The following is a 19,994-nucleotide window of genomic DNA, read 5'->3' on the forward strand; positions in this document are numbered from 1 at the left end:
TCCATGTGCCTAAGAATTGTGGTCTAAAATAATAACTTGATAGATATATTATACAATGGTGTTCACAAAACAAATCGCTATTTTAAAGGCCACAATTCAGTACTAGTGTAAGCGCTGGTAAACAATCGCGTAGCCTCAAATCATGTCTTTCCGTATAATAATTGACAATAGACGTAATGTAATTTATTATAAATGCATTTTCATACGAATCAATAAACAATTTACCTAGTTATTTACAATTTAGAACGGGTAATATTTTTAAGTAACACACTATAGTAATATTATGGCCTTTATAAAAATTTATTGCATTACTAATTATACGCTAATCACAAATGTATCTAGGTATAATGATAGACACGTGTTAGGTATTACGTCACAAAGGACCATATAAGATATTAAACAAATATTATAAAATAAAGTTTACGAATATTATGTGATATTTAAAAATTAACTGTTACTTTAATGCTGAATAGTTTATTTGTATGTCTATAATTAACCACATATCATTATTTCTAACAAATTCTTATGCCTAGACAAAAAATTAGTTAAGTAATTAACCAAAATAATAATATTTAGTGATCGACTGTTACACAAAGGTAATGAAGAAAAATTCGATTCAATTACTTTACAAAAATATTTATAGGAAAGTGAATAAAGTATCTACCAGACGAGTTAGAGTAGCATAGAATAATTATACATTATTATAAAATATCAATAACTTATATTATTATTATTAGTTATACTTATGACCGTGTTATGAAAATATATATTACTGCGAAATAAAAACAGTTTAAATAATATAGAATAATTATTTAGTTACGTTAAGCACGATATAGATTCGCTCGGAATATATTTACAAGTATATTTTGTTTAACATGCGCCTAGTTAGTATGAGCCGATGAAAGTTTGTTTATTAAATTGTATATGGAGATGTTATAATACATGAGAAGTTATAAAAAATAAAAATACTTTATAATATTCTATTTTGGTTTTATTCATAACTAGCCACGACGACATTTACTTTTGATTTATAAAAGATTGTCTATATCCGTCCTCGTAAAATTCATCTTCACATGAAATTTCATTAAGATTTAGTCCGCCATTTAGTCGTGAAAAGGTAACATACAGATAGATAGAACAAATATACCCAACATTTACGTCAATTTGAACATAGACTTTAACAATAAAGAAAAAAGTATATATGCGTGTGTCAAATAGAAGGTAGTGTGTTAACGTATTTTAATGATTTAACGTATTTTTATGCATAATTAAAAAAAATGCATTCTGCACTGCGTAACATTAACTATCATCGAGTGAGTCACGTCAAAATCGGTCCAGCCTTTTCAGAGATTAGCAAGAATTATAAGACAAACAGACAGTTTTTATGTAAAGTATTTAATATTTTTTTATGTATTCATAAGTATCGAATATAAGTATATTTTAATATGCATTTAGTAAAAATCAGTTGAATTCGGGATATAAAAATTCTCTAAAAAACTACATCCCGTCAAAATCACCGCATCTATTACTTACTTGTTATGTTGCAGAGCAGTAATTTTCTAGTCTCGTTGCATAATTTGGGGGCTTAAATTTCGTAACAGAATAATGGAGACGTAATTTATAAATTAATTTTGTAAATCAAGGAATTCATCTAAACAGTTGTGATAGAGATTATCAGACAAAATGATTTGCTCTTCTTTCGGATACATTCCTTCGCCAATTGCATTTTTAGCAATAAATAAAAAATGTATGTTTCCTTCTGTCCGCGCCCTCATATTCACTATTAAGTGCATCTGTGTGATGTGTCACCAAAGGGTTAAGCTCTTCAAGGATGCTTTTTATGCATGCATGTATACCATTGGGATTTGTTCCGCGTAGCATTTGTCTTATATCCCCACAAAACAATATCGTTACGTCGTCCATTTTGACGGATTTCTCTGAGGGTTGTATCAACCATCTCTACTGGTTTTAGGCGTGTCATAGTGAACTCCTCCCAGATTATTAATGAACGAATAAATTTATTTCAGTACGAAGCTGTCCAAGTTACTAGATTTTTAATTGTCCCATGGGAACTCTTCAATTTTCCTTTATTAAAAGATATCTAAAAAGTTGACCAAAAATGTAAGATTCCATGCAAAATGACATTAAAATATATATATTAGACTAACAAAAAAATTGAAAAAGAATCTGGATGTGTTTATTAATCAATAGAGTTAGTAGGATGTTAGAAATGAAATCAATCTATTTTACCTCTAACATCCTCCTAGCACGGTTATAGGCATTTTTTCTCTATGTACAGACATTCGACCCCTACAGTTTTATTATAAGTATATAGGTACAGTAAATATATAGTAAACTAGTGTACGAATTCACGTTATGGAATAATATCAATATTGTTTACACCTGCGCAGATGAAAGAGCGTCCTCGGAGTATATATTTGTCCCTTAAAATTGTTGTCCTGCACAATGCAGGATATAACACAAATGCCGTTAAAGTATACCTACTTTGGGAGTTATTGGAACATAGGGTTTTAAATAAAACATCATTAGTGTAGTATTACTTTATTGATACATATTAATTTCTAAGACGACAATCTTTTGAAGATCCAAGACTTCTAGAAATAATACATTTCAACATTTTGATAAGAGATATATTTTAATAACAAAAACACATGAATATAATATTACTACGATTAAACATAATACTAAGTTTACAATGAGAAACAGTTTCGATGAATTACGAAAGTTTTACTTGATTCAAATTATCGACTACTAGTAGAAAATATATTAGAATGATTGAATACAACAGAAAGCATGAAATAAATTACAGAACATATTTTTGTAGTGGTGGATGGAGTTATAATTATAGTAGGTATATAAATTGAAAAGTTTGCTAAACGTTTTCGTAGAAAATAACTAATCTATATAGTTTTGTTGAAAATACATTAAAAATTGTAGATTTTTTAATTTAAAGACACTATTATAATTAATATTAGGGTTGATTTAAAATAGAGAGAACATTGTATCACCAGTACTCTTGAGAGGGTATCGCTTCGTTAGAATTACTAGTGAGCAGTAGTCATGATTATTTTAATACTTGATTACAATTTCATGCTAATAAGATATTGTAAAGACAAATAAATACAACGTAATTAACATATGTTTACCTTAGGATTTAATTGTTTTTTTGCACTCAACTTCTCACTTAAGCTATATAATTTTTATATGCTTTGAGAGCTCATATAGCAAGGCTTGTGTGTGAAACATTACAATTAATTCTACGCAGTAGTTATTGGTTGGTACCCTTTTAAATATGGAGAGGAACAAGCAGCATTTTCGACATATCTTACTGTTTTACTACAGAAAGGACAAAAATGCTGTTCAAGCCAGAAATAAATTGACCGATGTGTGTGGAGAAGGTGTGTTAACAGTACGCCAGTGCCAGAACTGGTTCACTAAATTTCGATCCGGCAATTTTGATGTCGAAGATACGTGGTGCATCTTCGGGATCCTCGGGAAGGCCGGTTGAAGCTGATAAAGGCACTGGTTGATGCGAACCGGCAAGTAACGTGAGATCGGATTGAGGTTAAATTTCATCTTCATCTTCGACATCAGAATTGCAAATTCAGCGAACCAGTTCCGTTGTACTGTTAACACACCTTCTCTACACACATCGGTCAATTTCTTTCTGGCTTGAACAGCATTTTTGCCCTTTCTGTAATAAAACAATAAGATATGTCGAAAATGCTGCTTATTCCTCTCCATATTTAAAAGGATACCAACCAATAACTACTGCGTAGAATTAATTGTAATTTTTGCACACATCGGCCTTGCTATATGAGCTCTCAAAGCATATAAAAATTATACGGCTTAAGTGTGCACTTGAGTGCAAAAAATACAATTAAATCCTAAGTTAAGAAAAAACGAAATTACTTTCCGAACAACCTAATTATTGTAACAGTATTGTAGAAATTAATAAAAAAATATCAGATGTCTGTTACGTTAATAACAATTTATATTTTTACTTTTTCTTTAAAATTCGTAGTAAATCATGAACGGAATTTTGTGAAATATTTGTAATTGGAAATATAACTAACCTACACAGCTTCAATAAACTTGTATTATATTTATGCTCAAGAAAATGTTTAGACACAAATTATTTCTTGTATCCACGACACACCTCTACTATCTATATAATACGAAATATAATCGTAAGATATAATAGTATAATTCGTTTAGTTGCTGTATGGCATTGTGAGGCTTGATGGTAACATTATTGTATGTAAATAACTATTGAAAATTTTTAATGATAACTTATAGGTTTAAGAATAGAAGTAGTAATTACTTGATTCTAGACACATAGTTACTTATATAAACTATTAATAGTAATGTAGATTAAACAATATCGGTTATACTAGATATGTTATAGCAATACATAAATCACATTCAATATAGATTAAACTTGTCTTATATTATACCTTACGGGTTAGTGTATAGCCTTTTATAAAGCTTTATTAACACAAAATGTGATACAGATTGTTATGATATATACGTTTGGTTATGCTAACACCGACAACAATTATTACAATTTTCAATCAATACTGCCTCGATTCGACTACTGTTTATTTAAGAAATGTGTGAAGTCTGCTATGTCAGCATTTGATACATTTTGATTATCTAATATTTTCTATTACACTTATATTAGACAATCAATGCAGGATTGTAATCATATAATGTTGTTAACAGATTGTAAGATTACTAGGTGTGAAATGTATCGAGAATGATCAAATCGACAATAGCTTATTTCAGTAACATTGATTATACAGACATCCATATACGACATAGTTATAAGCGACGACATGATTATATTTGTATGCAATAATATATTTTAAAAGACAATAAACATTTATGTTTTTTATTATTAATAACTTTATCCCTAATACACAAATGTGCTACAGCACATAGAAAGAGTTTAAGAGATAAAAACGGAAGTAATAATTTTAACTAAAAAAATGGATCATCTTTCAATCAACAAAATATTTCTTATTAACGTACATATAACCAATTCAAAACAACGATACAAATATTAACTGATTTATTTCTTAAAAATCTTAACTAATTAGAAAACGAAAAAATGTTACTCTAAAAGTTAATGAAACAATACTTCATATATAACGAATAAAGTATGATGATTTGGTTAAACTAAGTAGAAAAGTTGCAACTTGAAATCGAATATTTGTATACGGTGTGACAAAAATTATATCAAAGTCATATATTAGGCAAAGGCTTTTTCATGTGAAGTAAAGAATTTTAACCAAGTATAGAACATTCTGTATTCCTAAAAATTTAGATGAAACGGATTTTGAATATTTTAATTGATAATAATTAATACACATTTATGCTTACAGTAGCAAGACTAGTAATGTGCAAAATATTGTGTTAATTAAGTAGTGATTTAAGGAACAGAGTTTAATTACTACCAATATTATATCTAAATAACGTTTACTGAAACTATCCTAAAATAAATATTTATTTAAACGTAAAATATAGAAACTCAATTTATATTACAAAATACAGTTCATAATGCTATAACATTTAAAGCATATAGTGGCAAACAAAACAAAATCAGTGTTGCACCTTCCTTACATCTATTTTCCATATATTACTACAATTCTAACATCAAAAGTTTTATACCTATTCAATTTGGACTGTTCCTTTATAAGAAATCAATTAGGCATAGTTGGTAAGCCGTAATACTTGTCACACAACTACAGGTTATTTTTTATTTAGACAAAGATTGATTAAATGGTCATACAAGGGCCGTGAGATGTTAGAAGTGAAATTCGATAGTAAGAGTAAAGAGCACGCGCCACTATTATAATTCACTTATGATACTAACACAGTGACCGTTTCAATTCATGCTTACATGGCATTTTTACTTCGGTTCACTTATAGTTCAATTTTATGCAGTTGAATAGAATTCGCTACATCACTATACGTGGGTTGTCGGTGCTCGCAGTCGACGTATCTTCAGGTGGATCTAATAATCGGAGGCCTCGCGAATTTCATCTATTCGTGCAAATGAGGATATATGTCCTCGAAATACTCCGTTAGTTAGTTGTCAAAAGACAGTGCATCCGAAAGGGTATCGCCATCGAACTCGCGCACGGCATACCGGGAGCAATTGTCGATAACAACGTGTGCGAGATCCTTAATGTGCTGATAAGGAGCAGGGTGCAACAGCAGATCTTTCAGTAATCGTAGTCCTCCTTCCGCTTCTACCAAGTGACAATATTTCTCAGCTGAAACAGATACATGCTATGTTGTGAAGTAATACTAAAATAGATGGATTTCAATCGACTTCGAATAGTCCGTTAAGAATCCTAATTGTTATAAGACAATATTAACATTCTACTTAAATTCTTAAAATAATAATTTCAAGATTTAGACGAATCTACAATTAATATACATAATAAAACATTATTATACAGTTTATTCATATCATATGAATCACCGTTTGAATTTTAATAACAAAATTATTTCGAAAAAATTGTTTCATTATTGGAGGCTTTTTTGATCTTTTTTTCATAACGCTGTAGGTAACACATTCGTCTTTCGACATTGAAACTGCAAGGTTGAGAATCGTACAATGTTGTTAATAATTTTTATTATCTTTTGTATTTTGACATTCTAATTAAATATTTTTGATAGCCGTTTAATTTTGATTAACGTTTCCAATCGAAGCGATATTACTCCACTGTAATATCGCAGGAAGATAGCGAGCAGCGTACGTAGCACATTCTAATGTTACACAACTTCATCTTCCACTATCCTAACTCGTTTCGTACCCGCTTTAATTAAGCATGTAAAAAGCTTTAAGAATTAGAACGAACGGTAGCTGCAAACAAAGCGGAGCGAAAACGTCAGATACAGCAAATTTTCAAATTTGAACTGTCATTTTTAACACTTTTCGATCATTTAACTCGGGCTGAAATGATAAGACTGCATGAATAATATACTAACATGAATCATTATATGAATAAGGATATTCTGTTCATTTTAGTAAGGAAAAGAGGTAATTGGGGCACATGAAAGTGTACGTAAATATTAGATCAACAGAGATACTCAATGTTGTCTGTGGCGTGAATCCCTTTCAAATAACAAATCTGTGTATAAAATCATTTGTATTTTTTTGCCACGCTACGGACATAGGGCCCAATTTGGTAGCCAAAACAGGGAGTGGTTTAATTTTGACCTGACTATTATATAAATTATCACGTTTCATTAACATCAATGACATCTTATTGGTCTTATAACCGGCCATTTTGGCGTTTTGGTTTGTACGTCGGCTCCAAGAAACATGATTAAAGCCTAAACCTGGGCTGCTTCCGCATCCTTTGCCGTAGAACCAGCAGCATGCTGTGGTCTACCCTCACCTTGAAGTAGTAAAATTGAAAATGTCATTGTTCTTGGAAAGAGCGGATTTATGCGACTTCGAATTGAAGCAGATCCTAACAATCAGCAGGAATCTGCACATGCACAAAAAATGGGTTAGCGTTATAAGAAGGAGTAATGAAATCATAAATGTTGTAAAACATATACTCACGGTAAACAGTTGTCAGGTTGGCCAATGCCCAGACGGCCCAGTGTTGGCATTGCGGGGTGTGATGGGCGTGCAGTAAGCTTAGAATAGGCTCGAAGGAACGGTAGTTAATATTCCGTTCTGCCTTCAGGTCCCAACGGTCGACTGCAGCTGCGACACGCGTCAGAACTGCATCCCGAGCTGGATCTTCCACAGTCCAAGTTTCGGGTCCATCTGATGCCATGTGGGCTAACACTCCGGCAGCATTGTAGCTCACCTATAAATCATTATCACAATTGCTTCAAAACAATTAATCAGGTAAAAAGTTGTCATACTCATACGAGAACACACACACTTTTGTGACTCATTGCATTGCGACACTAGAACTACTAAAGAACACGGAATTATGATATAAAAATGACCAAGCAGCACGAAAATTCTAAGCAGAGGCCCGCATCTAGTAATTTAAGGACTATCTCACATAAATATTATGGCAATACATATACCGTCCTCATAAGATAACCCAGTAATACTGAAGATTATGTGCACTGATACATAAGACAGAAGTCTTATGTAACAGTAAAACAATAAGCCAATAGTAGTGAAGTGTTATAAAATTAGTAATATTACGATTCAGTCTAATATATATACATACTTAAGAAGTTTATGAATATAACCTATAATGTTTTATTACCTCTATGCCATCACTGCAGGAATCAAGTAATTCATAAAAGACGGTGAGAAACAGTTTATCCATCAATTGAGGTCGTAATTCTGCCACTTCAGCAACATTGCCAAGCAGACCCATCATATTACGGAGCAGCTCTTCTTTATCGGGAAAACTCTATAAATGCACATATAAAAGTATGAAATAGATATTAATCTAAAAAAAATATTTAAAACATATTAATAGTTAAAACCGCTGCACTCAGAGACGTTCCTTAAATTATCGCTAATGAATATTTCGTTAATATTATTAAATCTGTTAATGAGCCTTTCCAGCCCAGAGTCAAAATTTAATCATTTATTAGCTAATGAGAACTATAATGGAGTATAGATCAGGGAACATATGCTATCGACTGCAATTAGATAAAGAGATATTGTAAGTAGTACAAAATTATTAGAAAACATATAAGAATTTTAAGTTTAATTATTCAAAACATAGATATTAGGTGAAAAATATTTAAATAGACTACTGTGCACGTTTTAAATCCAAAAATAAAGGAAAATAGTTATTATCAAAATATAAAAAAATAGTCAGCTTATATATTTTTTAATATGGAAAATATCTACAAAATTTCACTCAATAATGATACGCATGCGTTCTTGTTGTCAACGCAAATAAATGTATGCATGCTCCTTGTAGGTTGCTCCTTATATGTCCTTGTAGGTTTATTTAAATTGATCACTACAGTTACAATACATTTTTTACTTATTAGACGTAAATCTATAGCTATAATAAAATACAATTAGTTTTTATAATTTAAAACCAACTTATAAAAAAGTAAAGGACGAAGTCTAATTCAAAATAACCTGAAAATGTACGTCATTCTATCATTTGGCACTTAAGTAACAGTTAGCTTGTCTTGTTTGTCCTTATTTGCGTAGGACATTTTTAAAAACTGCACTAAGTAATTGCTTAAGTAACCATTTGAAGTCTCGCAGTGCGGCGGTTAGTTAACTAACTGGATCATTGAAATACCTTAAGACAAGCAAGGAAATACTCCATGCCTCGGTTCTCCAGGAACCTCTGGCAATTCTGTGGAGTCTCGTCAGTCACATTCCACATAGTGGACCATGCCACCTCCAGTACATCATCGCATATACGGCGCTCCAGGCGGTCTGATATTAAATTCAACATTTTCTGTAACAATTTTTACACATGTCATCTATAATGTTTAGGTAGATCTAACAAACTCATACCTGTACCAAGAGATACCTATACTCCTAAATTAGATAACTAGTATTCTGTGGGGATCGATGTTCAGATCATGAGAAATTTTTAGAAACTCAACACTAAGGTCAATAGTAGTTAGAAGTATAAAGTACTGTCTAAATCCCGATTCACTGCCTACGTGAAATCATATATAATGTTGTATGTAGGATATATTTGTGTAGAAAATTTAATTCGATATAAAGTTCAAGTTAAATATAAAGAGGGTAGGCATACATAAAATAAATGAGTTACTTTATTCATTCATACATTATAAGATAGCAAACACAAAACACACAATACCAAAAAAAAAATTAACAATATTAATATAGTCGCACAACATTTTGAAATTATTTTAATCATAAATATATTTAAAAACAATAAAGCATACGTCTATAAAAAATACTGGCACAAGCACAGAAACAAAAGTTACACACAGGATTTGCAAAGTACTACTGAAAGTGCTGTTATTTCGCAAGAATATCTCATGCATAGGCCACGAAATACAACGCTCAGCAAATAAATAATAATAATAAATTAATTGAAACAATGTAGAAAATATATATGAAATTAATTTAAAATGCTAAGTGCATTTTAAATTACTATATAATAAATTAATTAATGGCAATAACTTGAACTTTTTTTATCATAAATATACTAAAAGAATACTTTATTATATAAATAATTTAGAGGCACAGGCATAAGTCGCACAGAAGATTGCCTACTACAATAGATAGTGCTGTTATTTTGCATAAGTAATATATCATGCATAGGCCGTGAAATACAACGCACAGCAAATAATAATAGTAAATTAAAACAATGTAGTAAAATATATGAATTTAATATAATTTAAAATGCTAAATGCATTTTAAATTACTATATAATAAATCAATTAATGGCAATAACTTGAACTTTCTGTATCATAAATATTCTAAAAAAGTACTTTATTAAATATATACAAATTTATAGACACATGCATAGGTCGCAAATAGGATTACCAAATACAATAAAGTGCTGTTATTTTACAAGTGTAATATGTCATGCATAGGCCACAAATTACAACGCTCAGCAAATAATTAATAGTAGCAAATACTCTAAAACGATGAAGAAATATATATGAATTTAAAATGACAAGTGCATTTTAAATGTTTTTATTATAATATAAATGAATGAATGGCAACAATTTGAATTTCTTTTATGTAAATATGCTAAATAAGTACTTTATTAAATATACAAATATAGAGGCACATTCATAGGTCGCACACAGTATATATCATGCATAGGCCATAAATTATAACGCTCAGCAAATAATTAATAATAATAAATTAAAATAATGTAGAAAAATATATGAATTTAATATAATTTAAAATGGTAAGTGCACTTTAAATTACTATATAATAAATCAATTAATGGCAACAACTTGAATATTATTATCTAAAAAAAACCACATTAATTTTACAGGCACATGCATAGGTCACAGACAGAATGCCAAATACAATCGAAAGTGCTGTTATTTTGCGTGCATAAAATACAACGCTCAGCAAATAATTAATAATAGTCATTAACTTTAGCAAACCGTTGTCGAGAAATTAATTATAGAATTTACATAGCACGTAATTAATCAAAAACTGGTATTTATTTTTGCCTTAGGAAAATAAAATCAAATTAACCCAAAATAATAATAAATTAATAATAAGTAATACTGTAAAAAGCAGATATGTGAACAAACTTGAAAACTTAAGCGCAAAATTTTGCTATTGTGTCAAGCTGTGTCGCAAATATAATAGATTCGACATTGCAATGAAGGTAAAGGCCAGTTTTTAATGGTACATATACATTATTTTTATTCGAATATTAATTTACAATTTGGACTGTTATATGTGAGCCTTCTGTTACTCCTATTTATTGGTTTTCTTTAGATTATTTTCTTTCAACCGATAGCTACTAGTAAATGTTCACTACATAGGTATAAGCCGGGGCGGAGAAATAAATTATTGAACAATGATGTTGTCTGGCTTAACAATTACGTTAATGATTTGCGCGAAGTTAATTACCAGGTAATAATAGGTACTTCATGATAATTATAACAAATTCGCGGCCCATAATCAAGATCTATTTTATATTTATCTAGGTAAATATCTATACTCGTAAACAAAAAAGTCACTCGCATAAACTATTTTGGTTATTGACACAATAACATAATGATTTTTCCTATTCTCAAAAAGTTTCATATATTTAGAACAGTGAAGATTGCATATTTTAAGGCGATGAGGTTAAATATAAAGCAGCAATAGACTAATAGTATAATTAGCGCGTGCTCTTGGATAAATGAAATTATATTAAAAGGACAATATTTTGAATAAATTACAAAACAGTTACCCCTATTGCGCCGTTATTTCCCAGAAAACGTTTTTGTGTTCCGTCCACTTGACAGGCCAGCGAGTTCAGTAAATATATGGCAATTCTTTGCACAAATCCTTCCTGGTTTAAATCGGCGACACCGCTCAACAATATTTGCACCACACGCTCATACTCAAACATCTACAATAATAAATTATTATATCATGAATTAATAGGAGGCAGACTTTGTAAAAAGTCGTCTACGTGACGTTGCTGTACTACGTGTTAAGCTGTGTTTCGGTTGAAGGGCAGATATGGCAGTGAAATTATAGGGTATGGAGACACCTTAGGCCTCCAGGATATATGAGAACAGACGAGCGATATTATCAGCACCACATAATGACGTGATATGCAGGACCCGCCATATATATAGACGAAGCTTGCCACTCACCAGCTTGGCTGACAACTGTCAATAACTTTGTCGTTACAAATACTAAAAATATTATTACAAAAAGAATTCCAATAATAGTCCGAGCATCCATCGGGGAGTGTAGAACTTATATTCACGACTTCATCTGCGCAATACATCTTCTTCCACATCTTTGGATCCTGTAAGCTACCAAGGTTTGGTACAAATAGAAGTTTATGAACTAGACTATTTAAAATTAGTTATTCAGGAGTACTGGCGACGATTAAGATCAATCAATCAATAGTTTCACTAAAAATATCATAATAGCGAACTTGTTCCAGACACTTAGCAACAATAATACTTACCACGTCTGTCGGAATCTTAAACTGACAGAGAGTTAGACAACCATTTCTCATCATTGTGTCATCTCCAAGATGAGCTTCCATCCCGTCAAGTAAAGCAGTTATGATGCGCCTCTTCAGCTTAATGCCAATTCTATCTTTTTCTTTCCCCTTCACTATGTAGAATAGTGTAGCACTATAAAATATCACATATGTTTAAATGAAAAAGGTCTTACAATTTTTATAACATTGAACGATGTAATGGATGTAAAATATGAAACTTAAACCAAAATTTTGTGATCATAGAATAGCCAATATTACGATGTAGCCGATTATATTATAAAATATCAATGAATAGAGATCTTTTGTCGTCATAAACACCAGATGGAGTAACCTTAGAATTATTTAACCATATTATAAACTGTAATACAAAGGCATGCTAAGGTCACGTCCTGAAATAGTCTTATTATTCGCAATGGCTAATGGCGCCAATAGCCTTATTTACCTGCACGTTGACATGCTGTCAATGCGACGCTGTAAACAGCGGCAAACAATAGCGGCTGTCTAAACCGATAATAATGTGGTAATTGAGATAGAAAGTGCAGTGAAACATAAATAATAAGTTTCTAATAACTATAATTTTCAATATTAATTATATATTGTAGATTTTCGTGTACTGTGACATTACCATTGACATATTTAGTACTAGTGAATATTATTTGATTGAGTGCTAATTTAAACCAGTTTAGTACGACATTGACTTCCTTCGAGTAGGCTGACCCCTCTATTGTTGATTGTTATCTATCTAGATAGCATCTAGATCACTAACGCGCAACAACTAATAGCACATGACAACAAAAATTGGGCATTCAGTTTGTTTGTCATTCCAATTACATGGAAATAAATAAGAATTTGACAATTTTATCAAACTGCCAAAAAGATCAACAAATCTATTTTAATTACTTTTCTTTATACAGTAGTACATAAAATTGTATTGTATAATAATTAATAGAATAATTAATATTACCTTCCAGAAATTTGGATGTGCTTTTCCAGCACATGTTGATCCATAGCATCTAATACAACGCAAAGAGCTCGGCCTACATAGGCATTGTTCTCGTAACGGAACAAGTAATAAAGATCATTGAGAACACGAGCTAACATTGCTGGTCTTTCCCTGTAAGCTACAGCTGCAGTCAGTATCTGTTCTTCATTGGCATCGCCGGAAATCTTAAATAGAAAAGTAAGAATATTGTCTCTTATAAAACTGTATTTAAGGGGTTATATCCACTTGTAATTTAAAAAGAATAGTTCTTTTTTCTTTCCATTTTTCGAACGTACATATATTTGAGAATATTTTCCGAAACTTTGAAGCAGATCCGATAAAAAGTCTCGGAGATATGAGCGTATTAGTAAGGACGTCTCCGAGCGTTCGGAAGTGGGCGAGGTGCATGCCGGAATATTATCTTACGTTTTTATTTATTTGGGAGTTATATTATGTTTGGAACCCTAAAATAAGAATACAAAAGGTGCATTATATGACCTGAAAGCCATATTTAGAAATTTTAGGTTGAAGATAAGTTAATTTCGTCAGTTGAATGTGATCTTCCACGTAGTCAAGTTGCTAGCTGCATATATTGCAGCCGGTTTGTTCAATGAAGGTAAAAGGTCCTTTAGTATATTAGTGCATTGGGATCGCTTGGACCTAACGCTCAGTCTTACGTGAGAATAGAGAACGTAGAACGGATCTCGATTTCGGACGCAAGAGCGCAAAGATGCATGCGCGAGGGGAGAATGTCTTTTAGACAACAACAGTTGTCTATTTTAGAGACAAACGAGGAAGCAGAGAGTTCCTGTTATAGTCCTGGATTAGAAAACCCTATGTAAGTTGGAAACAAATTACTTAATGTAAATGGTTCTCAAAACTTTGAACGCGTTATTCGATCGAAACGCTGTTCTCAGAGTCGGTGAGGAAAATAAATTGAAACGGCTGAACAGACCAGCTTGAAATTTTCACACGACCTTCTTAGATATATTTTACAGGTAATGGTCGAAGGAATAATTTGATTTATAAGCCACTTAAGTGCAAATTTTGTTTTGGGACGCACCATTTTGTCAAAAATCACAATTATCATTATTCCTTCCATCATTACTTGTAGTCATCTATCAAGATAAGTACTTTTTTTTGTTTTTGAGTTTCAGATAATTTGAAGGAGAAATATCTTCCTCACCGTCAGACAGCTTTTTTTGGAGGTCCCTCTATAGATCGGCTATAAAAACAGTGATCCAATATTTTTCAAAATGAATCCCTGGTTTATTAAAGTTCATTAAATTCTGTTTATGTACATATTTTCTATTAACTTAAAATAAAATGGCTCTTCAAAAAGAGTTCACAAAAAACGTATTTTATTCTGTCTTGCAAGTGGATATAACCCCTTAAAAGCAATTTGGCAAAAAGTGATTTGTTAAAATTTGTTGTAGATTCAAACTTTCCTCCGTAAGACTTATTATAAGTAGTCTGTTTTAAAAATTATTAGAGATAACTACTATATACAAAGATAATAATTTCTATTTTATATTTAAAGGAGATGTATAATAAAGATACATATACGTAGTCCAGTTAAATTGTATATGTAGGGTAAAGGAGGTTGTTTATGGTTGAATCTCATATTTAAGAAACTGTGAAATATCAAGCAAAATTTAAAAAAAGTATTCTTTGCAATAGGGTATGTAATGGATGTTAGAAATTGAATAAGTCTGTCTAAACTGTCTTAGTAGTTTGAAATGAAGGATATATTCCATAAGTAGGACATTATGTGCACATTCAAGAACAAATTTTAATGATAGAATGAATTAATAATAGAAAATATAACAACTACCATAAGTAGAAATGGTTGGTATGTAATGGGTATTGGAAAATGAAAAGGCTTGTAACTGTCTTAGTAGCTTAAATGAAGTATACATTCCATAAGTAGGAGATTATGTGCACATTCAAGAACAAATTTTAATGATACAATGAATTAATAATAGAAAATAAAAAAAACTACCATTAGTAGAAATGGTTGGTATGTAATGGGTATTGGAAATTGAAAAGGCTTGTAACTGTCTTAGTAGCTTAAATGAAGTATACATTCCATAAGTAGGAGATTATGTGCACATTCAAGAACAAATTTTAATGATACAATGAATTAATAATAGAAAATAAAAAAAACTACCATTAGTAGAAATGGTTGGTATGTAATGGGTATTGGAAATTGAAAAGGCTTGTAACTGTCTTAGTAGCTTAAATGAAGTATACATTCCATAAGTAGGAGATTATATGCACATTCAAGAACAAATTTTAATGATAGAATGAATTAATAACAGAAAATACAAAAAACTACCATTAGTAGAAATGATTAGTATGTAATGGATGTTGGAAATTGAAAAGGCTTGTAACTGTCTTAGTAGCTTAAATGAAGTATACATTCCATAAGTAAGACATTATGTGCACATTCCAGAACCAATTTTAATGATAGAATGAAGTAATAATAGAAAATATAAAAACTACCATTAGTAGAAATGTTTAAGTTTAATGGCAAACTTTATTTATATATGTTATGTACAACGCCATCTAGCAAGCAGTAGACAAACTGTAAAAATCAATTTTATGAACAAGAATAGGTACTTCACAATTATATTGATAATTGTGAAATACTTATTCCTTAAACCTCCCCCCCTGCAGAATTGCAGCTGTTGTTCACTAGGTTTTATAATATAGAAACCTTAAACATTCCAGAAGATTTCAAATGGAAGGAATGGAAAAAATGGAATGGAAGGAATTTACATAGAAACCCATTTGCCATTTGCAAACTACCTTTGCATTGTTTACTTTGTTTGTTGATAGATAGGTAGAATAGGCTTTCATATGCATTATACATTTCATATAAGGGGTACTGAAAGTATTTCTTTAAATCTTTGTTGTAAGATAATAGATAGCAATAATATTCTAAATACATATATTACATATGAATCCTAAGATTTATGATTAATTTTTATAAAGTTGTACTCAGTTAAAATTTTCTATGATTTAGTACAACAGCCTACATATTTTGTTACAGTATAAAAAACTGGGAAAGAAGTGTATCTTGCCCAAGTACACTCACAATATCCTCATCATAAAGTAGATAGTTGAAAACGAGTCTGATCCCCATTGGAATATCAGATATGACAGTATGTTATGTTTGTTAAAATGGAATAATGAAGATGTAAGAAGTTACATAAGCAGTAATAATACCTGTAACTCAGTTTTTACAAACATTATTCGTAATTTAGGAGAAAGCACACAACTACTAAAATCTATATTTTCTTTTATCAATAAATCAATTTTATTTTATTAATAATATTTGAGAACTACCCTCAAATTAATTATAATTACAAAAGATTATTCCATTCTGCAGAACCACCTATCCATGAGGTTTCTTTAAATTGCATTATTCTGCATTAATGTGTGCTTTATTTTCTTACTAACAAAAGATTTTTCAAAGATTTTAGCAAATCTAACACCATGATGAAAAGTTTTATATTAAAAATGCTTCTACATTATACCTGTTTCTTAGAAGAAAAAATATCGTATAACTGTATTGTAAAATACAGCAATGTCCAATAAGCAGTTTAGGTGTGAAGTAAAACACTTTAATTTTTTTATATTAATTAGAATTAGAATAATACTAAATTTAGCAATCATATACACACTTACCACTTTGGCAGGAATGTCATGCCTCTTACAAGCACCATGATGGGTACCATAGAGACCAAGAAACTCCAAAGGTCTGTGGACCCGACTCACAAGACCAGGTATATCACAACACTCATGAGCCCTGCTGTGTCCAGAGTGATCCCTTGAAACAGCTGCTGCTCCAGATCCAGCCAAATTTGTTCCCGATATATCTAATGACTCCAACAGTGGCAGACTAGTCACTAACTTTGACAAAACATCATTCGGGCAAAAATATTTGCCCTGTCTCTCATTAGCCTGAGATATATCCAAGTGTTGCAATGTTTGCAAGGTGGTTATCCAAACTATTACATCTTTTGACCAATGCACGCTGTACAATATCAGTGACTTTAAATTCTTTAGTTCATTTATAGCCAATATTGAAGTATTTGAACTACAATCAGATAAATCCAAATGAGTTAAATTAGGCAAGGATTTTAGGAGGAGCCTTGGAACAATGGCCAACCCTCGACGTTGAATCGTGAGTTTTCTGAGTTTTGGGGCATTTATTATGTATCCTCTCTGCCTAAACAGGCTTTCATTCTGTGCTGATAGCACATTTGTAAGTGGACCAAATTTCAGTGACACTAAATTTTGGCTGTTAGCATTTATGATGTCTAAGGAAGCTGGCAAGAGATATTCACATTGCACCAATTCCACCTCGTAAGGCTTATGCTTCATAAAAATGCGTAGACCATCATCAGTGATGCGAGAGTTGCGCAGTTTGACAGTGTCCAATCTTGTACGTTCACGGTCACGGAACAAATTGGCAATATTGTCACTGATGCGACTATTTTTTTGATAAGCTGCTAGAAATTTTTCACATATTTCCGCAGGTAGTAAGATGTCGTCTTTGAGTTTGCGCGATCGACTGGAAGCATCTACTTTCGTAATAGTATTCAAATTGTCGACTATGAACGACATAGTTATGTCGAACAATGAAGCAGGACTGCTATCGTACAAAGAAAAAACTTCCTTGTCGGACGCCATTCTGAAGCGCACACAGATTTTACAAAATTTTAAAATGTAGAAAATAGAAAGGCCGTCACTGAGAACACCATTTCTGTACTGTCTCTGTTACACTATAGTCAAAATAATATTACACTTTAATCCACAAAAAGTACTGTCACCTTCACTTCCAATAAACAAGATATTAAATAAACAGATAAAAATACAATGGAAATACGGAAATAAGAATTTCGCACAACGCAACAAGAGACGATTTTTTCTTCTCTATGCGGTAGCTGCTGGTAATTGGTAATAGCCGTACTCTCTCCTAGAGCGCCACAGATGAAATAATAATTCCCGAAAGGTGCACATAGTAGACAATGCCTCAGACCAGTGTTGCCCGATCAGTACATTGCTTTCCACAAAATTTTGTGAAAAGCTACCGTAAAATTCAGATTCAGAACAATAATCACTCGAAACCCGACGCAACAAAATTAAATTCTGTATTAAAAGAATCCTGTAAATTAAGTCCGTGTCAGAACTAATAACATAGGGTACGTAACATAACCAGTTTTAACAATAAGATATAATGTTGTTCTTAAAATTTGGGAGAATTTTTGCAATCTGGCATCACCTTAGACGGCATAGTGTTGTCTCTGTCAGTATACGTTCGGAAATATAATAGAATTCAGGAAAATAACAATATTGTGGGCATATAATATTAACATTTTAAATAACATTACAGTATACATATAACATTACATTTTGATTTTACAAATTTGATTTTAATTCACAGAATAAAAATAAAACAAGATGTACGTAATTCATACTAATATATAATGTAATATACATATATACAACGGAGACATGCCATGGCAGTCCTCTGGGATTGCAACGCATAAGATATACCTAACTACCACGCACATCACATTACTAACGGTACCTATACTCTGGCGGAGCGCCAATGGAGGATGATAAGATGAGCATGAGGTCAGGTCAGTTAGCCCATCGTGACAAATTCACAAAGACTTTATCACGTTGGTTTCCAGGGGGAACCGCGTGAAGGTCAACCTAATATGGTTTATTTAGTTAGTAATAAGATCATCAGTCCACATTACTAACAATCCGTTCCCCCCAGTCTTACTTACTTTTTACAGAGTTTATAGTTTCTGCGTGTCGAGTCGGCTAATTATCGTCTATTTTTTTTTGATTCGGGGATATTTCCTTTAGGACTTTGCAAATGCAATACTACTAATTAATTTCATATTAAGAGAGTATTTTAGGCATGGTCAACTATAGGACATACTACTACGTACTACATAATGTCATTCCAAAGAATTTACAAATCATATCTAGACGTTAAACAAACAAAAATACAAAAGGGAAAGCAGGCAACTTGTATGTAAGTGACCACATGAAAATCTAATGAAAACTTTTGATAACCAGTTATATAGCTAAAATACTGCTATAGACTACTCGCCCCGGCTATGGGCTATATTCAATGAAAAAAATAAACTTTCTTGCATGAAATATCCTTTTCGATTTAGCTTTCTTTTATGACTTTACAAATTGCTTTGAAATGTGAATTAAGTTCTTCTTTTATTAAAACTAAGATATCTCCTAAAGTATTCGTTGAAATCAAATGATGTAAAGAACAATTGTGTTTAAAATTAAATGCTTACAAT

General features: G+C 31.4%; 1 protein-coding gene across 1 annotated transcript; it reads right to left on the reverse strand.

Annotated features, from left to right (window-relative positions):
* Window positions 1–2,396: 2,396 nt before the first annotated feature.
* Window positions 2,397–18,643, reverse strand: LOC131849292 (protein zer-1 homolog). The gene is made up of 8 exons (XM_059199332.1): window positions 17,344–18,643; window positions 13,633–13,835; window positions 12,630–12,801; window positions 11,895–12,056; window positions 9,285–9,446; window positions 8,277–8,426; window positions 7,607–7,859; window positions 2,397–6,302 (listed from the first exon to the last, which is right to left on the reverse strand). Exons 1-8 carry the CDS (start codon window positions 18,349–18,351, stop codon window positions 6,115–6,117), a joined length of 2,298 nt encoding a protein of 765 aa, XP_059055315.1. The 5' UTR covers window positions 18,352–18,643; the 3' UTR covers window positions 2,397–6,114.
* Window positions 18,644–19,994: the final 1,351 nt, after the last annotated feature.

Source organism: Achroia grisella, unplaced genomic scaffold, assembly GCF_030625045.1.
Source record: "Achroia grisella isolate CSIRO2021 unplaced genomic scaffold, CSIRO_AGI_Agris_v1 utg640, whole genome shotgun sequence".
NCBI classification, from domain to species: domain Eukaryota; kingdom Metazoa; phylum Arthropoda; class Insecta; order Lepidoptera; family Pyralidae; genus Achroia; species Achroia grisella.

Excerpts from the sequence above, each read along its gene's own strand:
- LOC131849292 (XM_059199332.1), bottom strand. The coding sequence starts at position 18,351 with ATGGCGTCCGACAAGGAAGTTTTTTCTTTGTACGATAGCAGTCCTGCT. Across the intron at positions 9,447-11,894 it reads GAAATAACGGCGCAATAGGG|AAAATGTTGAATTTAATATC; the intron begins GTAACTGTTTTG and ends AAATTGTTACAG. Across the intron at positions 8,427-9,284 it reads ATTTCCTTGCTTGTCTTAAG|AGTTTTCCCGATAAAGAAGA; the intron begins GTATTTCAATGA and ends GTGCATTTATAG.